The sequence below is a fragment of the Caretta caretta genome, chromosome 26, assembly GCF_965140235.1.
Source record: "Caretta caretta isolate rCarCar2 chromosome 26, rCarCar1.hap1, whole genome shotgun sequence".
In the NCBI taxonomy this organism is placed as follows: Eukaryota; Metazoa; Chordata; order Testudines; family Cheloniidae; genus Caretta; species Caretta caretta.
In genome coordinates, this window is record NC_134231.1 from 1,886,472 (window position 1) to 1,898,907 (window position 12,436).

The 12,436-nt window shown below is 53.5% G+C and overlaps 1 protein-coding gene across 5 annotated transcripts in view; it reads left to right on the plus strand.

The window, feature by feature from the left end:
- The window catches only part of FGFR1 (fibroblast growth factor receptor 1), an 86,500-nt gene that overhangs the window by 38,019 nt on the left and 36,045 nt on the right, over nucleotides 1-12,436 (plus strand). For all 5 annotated transcript variants that reach the window (XM_075123512.1, XM_075123511.1, XM_048829435.2 and 2 more), the window contains 3 exons: nucleotides 1,270-1,445; nucleotides 7,243-7,366; nucleotides 12,169-12,359. In XM_075123512.1, coding sequence (XP_074979613.1) covers nucleotides 1,270-1,445; nucleotides 7,243-7,366; nucleotides 12,169-12,359 — 491 coding nt within the window. The remainder of the gene's footprint in view (nucleotides 1-1,269; nucleotides 1,446-7,242; nucleotides 7,367-12,168; nucleotides 12,360-12,436) is intronic.

A 12,436-nucleotide genomic window follows, 5' to 3' on the forward strand; every position in this document is an offset into this window, starting at 1 on the left:
AGGAGTGTCAGCGTGTGAATGCCTCTGAAGGAGCTGGCCTTGTGCACATGAGCGGCTGGGCTTGGAGCCTTGCGCATACATCTAAATAACACTCAGAGCCTGACAAAAGGCCAGCAGCTTGCTCTGGGAAGTGACTCCTGCTCCAGCCAGTCCCACCTAGAGAACGCAAGGGCTGGGGGAGGGCAGAGCCAGGTAAACCTCTAGCTTCCTGGTGTTGCCAATATCCCTGTTAGGGGCGTGTCTAGCTAGAGAAATTTACTGGCATAATTATACTGGGAGAAGGATTCTGCTGGAGTTATTCTGGTATAACTCACTGGTATAATTTTCCAGAATGAGTGTCCACCTGGGGAGTGATAGTTCCCTAACTATAGTGGTCTAATTATCCCAGTAAATTTCTCCAGGTAGACAAGCCCTTAGTCTTGATGAGGGTGCTGCTAAAATACTGTGTGTCTCCTTCCCTGGCCTGAAACGTGTTCATGATCTATCTGGTTGGGGTAGGATATCTTGTCTACAATCAAGCGTAGCTCCGGGTTCCCGGCCCACCTGACCGCAGGGTTAAACCAGTGAGGATACTCCTCAGTATTTTTAAAAGTCCTGCCCCTTCCCTGTCCCCCAAACCCTCCTACTGCAATCACACTCAGATTAGCAGATGCAGATTCTGCCTCCAAGCTCGCAAGGCAAATCCAGCCAGGGAAGAGTCCTGGTCCCATCTGAATAGCAGAATTGGGGCTGGAAAGGAGCATATCCCCGGGTGCAGGACAGGCATCTCTGGTGACGGTGTGACACAAGTGATCAAAGATTTTGTAGGCTACTGGAGCCATGATCTCGCTCTGTGACAGGCTGCTGGCTGGGGCCGGGGTTGCACTGCAGACAGCCGATGACCTGTTAACGGGGCCTGGGTGCTGATCCAGCTGAGAGGGGCTCTAGAAAGAACGGATACTAGGGCAGGTGGCAGCTCTTGAACCTCCCTGGGTTTGTCTTGAGCTCTCCCTTTGGCTGTGTTGGCCCCTCCGCTCCTTGACAGGCATTTTTACAACAAACCCCTTTGCAGCCACCAGACGCTGTTCTTCCGCTAAGCCAGGAGCGGGGGCTGGGGCAGAGGGATGTCCTCTTTCTCAGTGTGCCCCGATTGCACTGGGGGTGCTGTGCAGCCTGCAGGGGGAGTTCGAAACCCACATAGCCCGTTGTGAGGTCCCAGTGCCAGCGGCTGAGCCCCAGGTCCCTCCTGTCGGCGTCCTCCCCCGTGCTGACTCGCGTCTCTCTGCTCAGTGGCTGTGGCTCCCTACTGGACATACCCCGAGAAGATGGAGAAGAAGCTCCATGCTGTCCCAGCTGCCAAAACGGTGAAGTTCAAATGCCCGTCGAGCGGGACGCCCAGCCCCACGCTGCGCTGGCTGAAGAACGGCAAGGAGTTCAAGCCTGACCACCGCATCGGTGGATACAAGGTGAGCAGGGATGGGGGTGCTTTGCAGATAGGGGTATGGATTGGTCTGGAGCATGGGGGCAGTGGGGTTTTCTCTGTCTGAAGCGAATGGGCTTTGGGCCTATTCACTGCCGTGCTGGGTGCACAGAGAACGCCCAAGACCCAAGGAGCACCAAGTTCCAGCCCCAGGCTTCTAGTATCATGGTGCAAGGAGGTGCACAGAGTGGGCAGTGCTGAATGCCCCCCTGGGGGCTCTTGTTCTTCTCGAGCCAGCCTTTCTCTTTAGGGCCAGGCTCTCAGCTGGGGTAAACTGGCCTCATTTCACTGCCTGCAGCACAGCTCCATTCCCTGCAATGGAGCTCGACCAGCCTACACTCGCTGAGGATTGGGCCCAAGTATCCTGTTCTGGATAAAGCAGCAGCATTTCTCTTGTATGTCCAGGTAGACTGGGAGGGGAGGTTCTCTCAATGTCGGTCGCCCAACAGCCTGCAGGATTATAAAGTGTATGTGTGTGTGTGGGGATGTCCCAGGCAGGCATTTCTCTAACTTTTTAAAATGATTTGTCTCCCCTTTGCTGTTTATAATAATCCCTTGGGAACCTGAATACAAAATGCCTCCTTCTTGAAAATGTATTGGATTCTATTCCCACTGGATACGTGTGCATAGGTTTGTTATTGTAGGGTTCCTTGTGAATAAGCTTTGCGCAGGGTGGTGGTGATGTGGAATACCTTGTGAGCACGGGGCTGCTTGTGCACTGGGCTATCACTGCAGCGGGGAGTGTGTGTGCTAGGCTGTCACTGCAGGGTGGAGTATTGTGGGAGTGGTGCTGGGGTGGGCTGGTTGGGTTGTGAGCGCTGGGCTTCTGGTTCAAATAATTCTTATTGAAAAGTGTATTGAGGTGGAGGAAGGATGGACATGTGGTGGAGGCACTGGGCCTCTGGAGCGTTGGGTTCAACTCCCTGTCTCTGCAACAGGCTCCCTGTATGACCTTGGGCAAGTCACTTAACCTCTCTTTGTTTCTCAGTTCCCCACCTCTGAAATGGGGATAACAAGCCTTCTCCATCTCCCAGGGGTATGGTGGGGCCGCATCTCCCAAGCTACAGGAAGGGGAGCCAGATAAGAACCTAGTCTGAAACCATTGCTTTGGGGGGAAAAGTGAATGGGTGTTGCAGATTAGCGTGCACCGGGAAGGCTGCTCAATTGGGTTGCAGTCTCCCAGCAGGGACAGATGAGCCCCTGTAACATTCAGGTTACAAAATAGACCGGTGAGGGTGGCCTGCTGATGGGTCAAACTTGCGCTAGTATGCGTTATCAGGGAGGGGATGGAAGAAAGGCCGAAATGAGTCTCTCTTGCCCAGCTTTGACATCGGGGTTTTTTGCTCCCCTGCTGTACTGATCTGCACACAAACTGCCTCAGATTCCCCCCGCTCATTTTTGACACTCCGGGCAACTCTCTGGGCCCTTCCCACGGCTGGGCTGTTACAGGACAAGCCCAGTTGCTGCAGAGGAGGGGGGGATGACTTTATTACTGGGCAACAATATGGCCAGCAGAAGCAGTAGGGGCCCCAGGCTGACAGGTTTCTTGGGGCCAGCTCTAGGGCCATAATTCACTCCCTGATACTTGGCTCCCTTAGGAAGAGCAGGACAGGCCACTTTGCTCCGACGAGGGTCTGTTGTTTGCCAGGGATGTCCTGTCCTGGGAGTGAACTGAAGCAGGTGAATGGAGCCTTAGACTCTGGAGCTCTCCAAGGAGTGTGGGGCTGATACCTCCCTGTTTCCTTTCCCTTGTAACAAAGCTGTTGTTCGAGGCTCTGAGTTCAAACCAAAGCAGGAGAGGACCTGGGAGCATTATGCAGCCTCCCTGGCTGGTCAGCGCTGGAGTCTGATAGCCAGAAGAGAGAGAGCACTTGCTGCTCCGATTTCTTTCTAGCAGTCGCTATTGTACGATATTGGAGGGCACAGGTTACCCTCTGATTGCTAGGGGAGCATTTCCGTGTTGTCTTTAAAGCTACTGTGCGTGGCGTGGTTGCACCTCTGGCGAAGCGAAAGGCATTCTGGCAGCTGGTGCGGGCGTTCTGCTGTCTGGTGTTGACACCCCTCCTTTGGTTGCCCAGAGAACAACGTGTTTCAGTGTTGAATGATTCAGGAGTGCGGTGCTGCCCCACAGCTCCATTGCATAGACTCCTGCATCAATAAAACTCCTCCTGAAGTAGCCAGAGGGAAGAACTGTCCTTTTTTCCTTCTCTTTTTAAAACTGAAGTGTTGGTCAAGGCCTCTCAGGAGGAATCAATAGTGGCTTTAATGAGACACAATCCATGATTCATGCATCAAATAATTACCCTCATTTCTCCTGAATCAAACCAGTCTGAAGAAGGTTCTATGCCATTTTCAGATGATAATTACTTTTTCCTGTCAAAGTGAAATCGAGCTCCATTGATACACTCTTGTTTTTCTTGGTCATTTGTAGCAACTGCGTTTTGGCTTTGCCTGGCTGAGTTGGCCCGTGTATTGGGCCTTGAAAAGCTTCTAGAGCAGCTGGGTGGCTTTGTGTGCTATTGAATGAGTCTTTCACTGCTGGAGACGTGAGCTCTCCTAAGAAGGCAAGTTTGGTGGGTCTCATCCAAGTCATTCCTATAAAATCATAAGGCAGTTTGGCAAACAGCTCTGCCTCTGGTAGAGACAGGATCAGGGACTGGCCCTGAGTGCCTGCAGGATTGAGGGCCATCAGGAGAGCAATGCGGTGGTCAGGATTGGAACAGCAAGGGGGGGCTGTGGGTCAGGGTTTAGGAGGCTCCACAGAGCTGTGTATCAGACTACAACATCAGGAGGTGAGGAGGGGCTTCGGGAGAGCTGGGGAGGGGGACCAGGACTAGCATTGCAGAGGTTGCTGCAGACTGCACCGGGGAAGACGAGTTTTGAGCAATAGCTGGTTTTGACCATGTATCCAAGAGACAAAGATTCCCACCTGTGTAAGCTCCTCCAGAGCACAGTGGAGCTCCCTGTTTGGGGCTCCAGGGAAGGAAACGGATAAGCCATAAATCTGTTGTGGGAGGTGGTTTCTCTGTGCTGACTAGCACCTGGCATCAGCTGCAGAGACACAAGCAAGGAACGTTGTATGGCCAATATGATAACCTGGCGGCAGCGGCTGCTACCTTGAGTAGTGTGTTTCCCTGTGCTTGGGGATAGGAGCCTCAGGTCTCCCAGGAGACCTTGCCCTCTCCTGTGAGAGAGACTCTCTGAGTCAGCCCTCTGCTCTCTGCTCCCCTCCAACTAGCAGTTTCATTATTCACTGGCCACTGACTCATGCACTTTATTGTGCAAATGAAATCCAGCTATTGGCCCATGTCCCATTAGGGTCCAGCAAGGCGCTGACATAAACACCAGGAAATCAGCCACATCATGACTCACTTTATTACATGCTGGGGTGGAGCTATCCGCTCAAAGAGTCCCCTGGCTGGTCCTAAGGAATCAAAGGCGAGAGGGAGACTGGCCTTTCAGGCAGAGAATGGGCATGGCATGAACACCAGGAGAGTCTCCTTGGCATTTGTTAGTAATATTTCATCCCTGTAACATCCTGGAATTACACGCTTTCAGTTCGACCCTCCTGGTGCTCATGGAGCTCGGAAGAAAACCACTTCGCCAATGATACCACCTTGCCCTCCCCGCTCCTCCAGTATTAGGTTTGTCATTATTACTGTTTCTGAGATCAGGGCCCCATTGTGCCAGGTGCAGCACATACATGCACATAATAAGAGAGTGCTCCTGCCCTTCCTGACCATTTACATAGACGAGACACAGGGTGGGAGAAAGAAAGTACTAGTAGCCCTTTTTACAGATGGAAAACTGAGGCATAGGGTAGCTCAGGATCACCCAGAGCCAGGAATAAGAACCCCAGCTTTCTGAGCTCCCCCCGGTGTCCTTAACCCAAGGGCAGTCTTCCTCTCAAGCATCACTTTTAAAGCCACTGGCCCCCCATGTTCAAATCCCAGCAGGGCTGACTCAGCCTTGCACCATTTGGAGAGTACCCCATCGTGCCAGGAGGTTTTGATCCCTGGGCAGTTCGTGGTGCAGGGGAGGGGAGTGTCTCTTGTAAATGATTTGAATGCTAGATGCCTGAGCACTTTACATAGCAATGGGGTGGTGCTTCATCTCCTGGCTGGTCTCCCTGGACCCTGCCCTCCTAGGCCAGTGCTGGCTGCCTTTCAGTGGTGCTGTTCACATAAAGTCTGTGACGTACCTGGGGGCAAAAGACACAGCTGTATAAATTGTGACTCACAACAGTTGTAAGCAGAAAGGCTTCAGGACAGAACCAAAGCCAGCCAGCACCTTCTCCCAGGGCAAACCAGTTTCTCAATAAGCAAAGGCAGAAAATGCTTCTCCATTCCCCGAATGCCACCCTAAATCACTCTGCTACCATATGGCATTTCTGCAGTGACAGTGCCCGGAGAGGCTACATAGGCACGTAAGGCTCAGTGCATTGACACCCAAATGCTCTGCATTGTGTCCTTGTGCTGTGGGAAGCTCCTGCTGCCCCGGCCTGTTGCTGTGAGCTGACTCTGACAGTGGCTGTAATTGGAAGGTGTAGGCCTGGGCACACAATGCAGTGCCCAGATGGGGAGGTGGGATAATGGGGCTGGAATCCAGCTGGGAGCCAGGAATGCAGCAGCACCTGCATGAAGCTGGTATCAGAGACGTTCTCGAAAGAAGAAGCTGCTTCTTGGGATCCTGCTTTCATCCAGCGTTGACAAAGGTGGTTTTATTCAGGAGTGAACATGGCCATGTTGAGTAGGGGGAGCTCAGCTTCCAGGGCCCAGGAAACCGTAGTGGAGATGCTAGTCCAGCATGGGTCATCCACACTAAAACCCCTTCCTGTCACCCCCCACCCTCTCCAAGCCAAACAGCCGAGATCTGGGATGCTTTGGGGCAGGGAGGGCAGGAAACAGTTTTGGGGCTCCAAGATGCTGAGCTGTTTGGAGCTTGCTGCAGTGTTGTGAATTGCATGGGGTAGAGTCTGGCCTACCGTCCTATGAAGCCCCCTGGGAACATCAGCTGGAGGACCCTTGCTCACCTGCATGCTTTTTAATCCCTGTTTCCACTCAAGGGCTCATGTGACAGAGAGCCCCCTGCAGTCAGGTGTGGAGGTGCTGGCCCTGGGGGCGAGGGTGGGAAGAGGACTGCTCACAAAGGGGGATAAAGTCAGGGGATTTGGTGGGGTGACTCAGGGATATGCCCCGAGATCCAGGCTTGTGTATATAAAATGGTCTCGCTCTGTCCTGTCTGCTGAACTGGGCATTGTATCCTGCGTGGGAGTGGGGATTGGCTAGGGAGGAGCACTTATCCGAGTTACCTGGCTGTAGCACAGGCAGGGGCAGCCTTTTCTGAGAGACACGTGACCGTTTGGACCGGTGAGATTCTGCTCCCGTGAGGCTGCGGGCGGGAGGGCAGGCTGGGGCTGCCCGGAGAGGAGTTTCCTGCAGTCAGTGCCAGCCCATCAAACTCCATTGACATCATGTTTCCAGATGCAGATGGCTCTGTGTCGAGTCTGTCCTGGGACGGCTGGGAGTGATTACCGTCCCCCTGTAGCAACGGGTAAAGATGACCTTGAACCAAGATTTATGGCCTGCCTAGAACACGAGTCCCAGGGGTCAGAGATGGCTTTGACGTGCTCTGGAATTAGAGGGAATGTGTTCTATCAAACGCAGCCCTGGCATGGTCTGGGGCCGCTAATTCCTCACCATACCGTTTGGAAAACGCAGATGATAAAGCTGTGTGCCGATAACCACACTGAACTGGCTTTGTCATCTCTCCTGCCTCCTTAGGTCCGCTACGCAACCTGGAGCATCATTATGGACTCGGTGGTGCCGTCCGATAAAGGCAACTACACCTGCATCGTGGAGAACAAATATGGGAGCATCAACCACACCTACCAGCTCGACGTAGTGGGTGAGGAAGGCTGAGCTGGGCAGAGGGTTAAGAAGGGAAATTGGAAACGTATGTCCCTGGGAAACCAGTGATGCAAACCATAAAGGTTGCACAAGGGGCCATGGTTGTGCAGAGGAGGGGGCTCCCCTGAGGTCCTGTTATGTTCAGCAGAGCCTCTCTGGCAAGCAGACTGCCTGCATTGTCAACAGCTTGTTGGCCACTGGAACGATTCTGCTCCATTTCTGCTGTCGCCGTGCACACCCCGCTCCGCAGCCCGGGGATGCTCTTGTTGTGCTCTGGGTGGGGATTGCGGAGGCTGACTGGAAGACTGGGGAAGCAGTGGCGATGCTGGGAACCTGAGCTCTGGGACTGAGGCCCCAGTTGGGAGAAAGGTGTTCTGGGTCCAGGACCAGAGAAACCGGAGCGCATCCCTGTGAAAAGGAATTGCTCAAAGCTCCATAATAAGCTCTAGGCACCTCGCTGTATGTGGCGTTCAGAATCGGTGACCGTTGTCTAATTTCAGCCCACCTCTCAGGTGAGGTGTCAGCTGGTTGCTGTCTCTTCTTTGGGCCCAAAGGTCGTGGGAAGAGCTCCCAGGTTAGGCCTTGAGCTGATACCCCAAACAGACACTGGAGGGCAGTCCTGGGGTGGGGTGGAGTTCTGCACCGCTGCTTCGCCTGAGGCAGTCCCTTCTGGCCGGCTGCAGGCCAAGAAGAGGTTGGGTGTTGTGGCACTTCCCCAAAGCAGGCAGGGGTGTTCCAGCCTGGCTGTGAGTTATACCCACGCACAGCGTCACAGTCGGCGAGCTCCCAGTGGCTGGCTCACCTCTGGAAGGGGAACGCAAACCCCACTCTGGCTCATCCAGGAAGGCGCGCAGACGCCTCCAGTGGGGGCTCCCATCAGGGTGAAGAGGAACCTGCGGGCCTCACAGTGCTCTGAGCCAAATGCAAAGCCCTTTTCGTCAGCTCAGCTTCCCCTCCACAAGCCCCTTGCCTGCATGTGTCTGTTCCCTCACATTGCAGTTCAGTCAGTGACCTCCCCCAGTGTTTACGCCTGCAGGTGGGCAAGAGAGATTGTTTGTGGACTTGTTACTTGGGTGGCACTCGGATACTGCACTGCCAGGAGCTGCATAAGCACCACGACAGCTGGATGGACTCTGCTTCGCCCCTTTAATTGTCACTTGCCCCAGCGATAATCAGACTCATCTCTTTTGTCTCCCGAGAGCTCAGCTTGTCCCCCCGGGGGATGGGAAGGGTGGGCCTGGCCTCAGAGCTGGTGGCTGGGTTTTTTGGTTTGGGATTTTTAAATTTTAGTTAAAATAATTTTGTCGTCCAGACGGAACCTTTTTTTTTTTTTCTTGAAATCACCTTATTAGCCTTAATTCCCAGCTGGGAAGGCGGGTCTGTGCAGTTGCACATGTGGGGCTGCTCTAAATGCCAGTAAATGAACCATTAAAAATGTGATTTAATTTGATTACACTGAGCAAACTGAAGGGAATAGTCAGCAGTGGGAACAAAGGGGTTTCTTAATGCTCACTCACCACAGTGGCAGGCTCTTTGTTAATCGGCTAGGTCCTCATTGGGTTTGTTTGACCTTTGACCTCGGATGAATAGGTAGCCATGTTTATCCCCCTCCCCCACGTTTCCTGACAAGAATTTCACCTGTCTGTGCCCCCTCCCCGCTTTGCAAACACTCAGTTTCTGGTTGTGCTGGGGAGGGTGATCCGCCCCATTCACCACACAGTGCACCAGTGGCTGTTCCAACCCGAAACCTCCTCCTTCTCTGGAGAAGCAGCATCCTCCAGCTTCTGCTGGGCCCAGGAGCAAACCAGGGGTTCTCTCAGTCCTTTGCTTGGCTTCAGGCCCAGGAGGGCGTTGCAGGGAGAGTCGTCTGTGTGGGGCTGCAATGCCCTCTTGTCCATCCTTGGGAAGGAAAGTCTCCTCCCTGCTTGATTGCATGGCCCCATTTCCCTTCGCCCTTTTGTTGTAAGACTAATGGAATGGAACTGCCCTCTGCGGCTAAAGTCACTAATCAGAACTGGTTGGGTGGCTTTTTTATTTCAGTTTCATTAGGGGCTTTTGGGGCACCTGTTGTTGGAAATCCCTTTGGAGGTTAGTGGCTAGCCCTGCCCCTAGGAGCCCCATGTGAATCCTTCCGTGCAATGCCCAAGCTCAGGAAGGCTTGGTCACCAAGTATCCAGACCCAGCCTCGTGCACTGACACCTACAATGCAGCATAGTGGCTCTTCCATTTCATCCTGGCTACCGATGGGAAAAGGGACCCGATTCCAGCCAGGTTGATTCAGCGATGGCAAGTGGCAGGAAATCCCAGACGCCCAGCGCTGAGTGCAGTGAGATCTCAGCTGGAATATCGCCAGCCAGACCCCAGGCAGATTCTGTCATCTTCTGACTCCCGTCTGGTCCAAAGCTAGAGATCCTTTGCCCACCTTCGACTTTCAAGGGGACACATCTGCTGGCGCTGCTCGTCCTGCTCCATAGGAGGGACTGTTCCTTGCAGGCCTGGCTGTCAAGGCAATGAGCAGACACGGAGTCATGAAGTCAGCCACCACCGCTCTTGCTGCTCAGAACTGCTAGTGCTTGATGGGTTTCACCTCCGCTGACCTGCTGTTCCCTTGCTGGAGGAGAGGCAAAGCCTGGGCTCTGACTTGGGCTGCAGGCAAAGGGCCAGAGTCAGAGGGAACATCTGCAGTGGTAGTAGCTGCATGTCAGTGAGCGTGGTTTGCACACTAGAGGATGGGTGGTGAAAGCAGAGTATGCAGAGGAGAGCAGGCCCTGAATATTTCCAGTGTCCGCACTCCCACTTGTTGAACTGGTTTACCAGCATTTACCTTGTATCCCATTAAAATCAGGCCCATAGTCTCATCCATCCCCTTTCCTCCAAGAAGCTTCACTGCACAGAGGCAACCATTTCCTCTGCACAGTATCCATACGTGGTATGTATCTCCTTCCAAGATACACCTGTATTCCCTGCCAACCTCGTTCTCCTGCCCTTGGGAAGCCATGACCGCCTCCCCCTCCTCTCTGGCACCAGGCAAAGTGGCAATTGCTAGAGATCAGAGAGCAGCATGAGAGTTCACTATGAATTAAAAACCACTCTTCCCTTTTCACCCTTCCTCAGGTGGAAATTCAACTGTGGAGGGAGCCACAGTGAGCCAGGCTCGCTTCCTGATGCTACCTGCAGCATCTCAAGGCACCTGCTAGGGTGGCTGCTGCATTGGTTAGGGGCACAGGCCTGTCCTTGACAGCTCCCCCTAGAGCTGGGGCTCTCAATCATCAGCCTTGTCCTTTCTTTCCCCCCTTGTCAGAGAAACCAGCTGTCGTCTGGCCTCTTCCTAACTCCCTCCTCAGTGATCAGCCCTGGCTGTAACCCTCTAGCTCGGCCTCAAGCAGCTCTCGGGACAGGAAGCAGGCTGAGGCCTGCTTGCATCGTCAGAGAGGGGGCGTGGTGAGGCACCGCAGAAAGTATGCTGCGTAATTCAAGGTGGATGTGAGCGCGAGCAGAGGGGAGCTCTTGACAGGGGCTGCGCCAGTCCTGTGATACTTACTTCGGGAACTGGAGTATGAATTTAGGCTACAGCGGGCCGCTTGTCAAGGTTCCTTAGTGAGAGGAATTAGAGGGGAAGACAGCCGGTGAAGCTTTCCCTTCATATTTTTAACAAGTGACTGGCTGGGATGAAAAAGATCCGGTCTCTTGCCATGAAAAAATAACCCCTTAATCCCTGCGTTGTCACCTCTCAAGTGAAGATGTGAAGGCAGTGGCTGGTGGCAGGGCCTTTCCCTGCCGCTGCCATGTGCCTAACTCTTTGTTTCTGGGAAGCTGCATTCGCTTCAAATCCACATTTGTCTTGTTCATGCTTGCTTGCTTTCCGACCCTGAGCAGCACGAGAGAACGAGGGGCTGGGACTGCATCCCTGCCCACATACAGGCTTGGGTTAGGGCCTACTTCGTGCTCTGGCCGAGCGTAGCAGTTTTGTTCTTGAGGCTGGGGACAGGCCTGTGTTTTCAGTAGCTCCATGTTGCTCCACTTGGATTGTTGGCCCATAGAGTGAGGTCATGGGTCATGCTGCTCCCAGGGCTCTGGGCTGGCCTCTTGTCCTGTTACCATGTTCTGTCTGTCTGTCTTACGGTTTTATACATCCCCTGGGCATCTGACCACCTTCCATGTAAAATCAATAGCAAAGTCGAGTGGGCATCAGGGGTGTCTGGTACTTCTGATTCTGCCTTCTCTCACTTTGCACACACAGAAGAGGTGTTAAGAAGTAGCTTCCTAGGTAGATTTAAATGCCCTGCTTCCACCAGTAGCCAGACACCAGGTCAAACCTGCCTGATAATTAACCAGATCCCTATGGGCTCAGTCCAGTGGGCAGCAAGCTATTCCAAGACGGCGGGAGAGGAAGCGAAAGAAGGAATGATGCTAAATACTCTACGCCCCCACTGCTGTGCTGTCACACAGGAGCCCTCCCCTCTCTGAGCTCTCGAGCAGGCTCTGGGTGGAGTGCGTTGCATGGGGATGGGGGCGGGATACACGTTTGGGACAGGGGGTGGACAGAGACCTACCAATGATGTGCTAAGACTAGTCTTTTTATGTAGAATCCCAGCCACAAGTCCTCATCAAGTAATGGAGTCTACAGGGCTACAAGCAGCACTGAAAAAATGTAGGCAAGAAAAGATAATTTCTCGAGCAAAGTGTATGTGTGTGAGGTTGAGAGCAACATCTGGGTCACCCAGAGCTGCTCTTTAGTGGCCCGCTGGATGTGGCGCCCTGGTTTTGTGAGACCATCCCCTCTCTTGCCATGTCTTGCAGAGAGATCACCTCACAGGCCCATCCTCCAAGCTGGGCTGCCTGCTAACAAGACCGTGGCCCTGGGCAGCAATGTGGAGTTTGTCTGCAAAGTTTACAGCGACCCACAGCCCCACATCCAGTGGCTGAAGCACATTGAGGTCAATGGTAGCAAAATCGGACCCGATAACTTACCCTACGTGCAGATCCTGAAGGTAACGTCCCATTCTGGGTGGGCCTGTTGGGTTTCCTTTGCAGGACGAGCTGGGAATGGAGCTGATGAGGTGGAAGT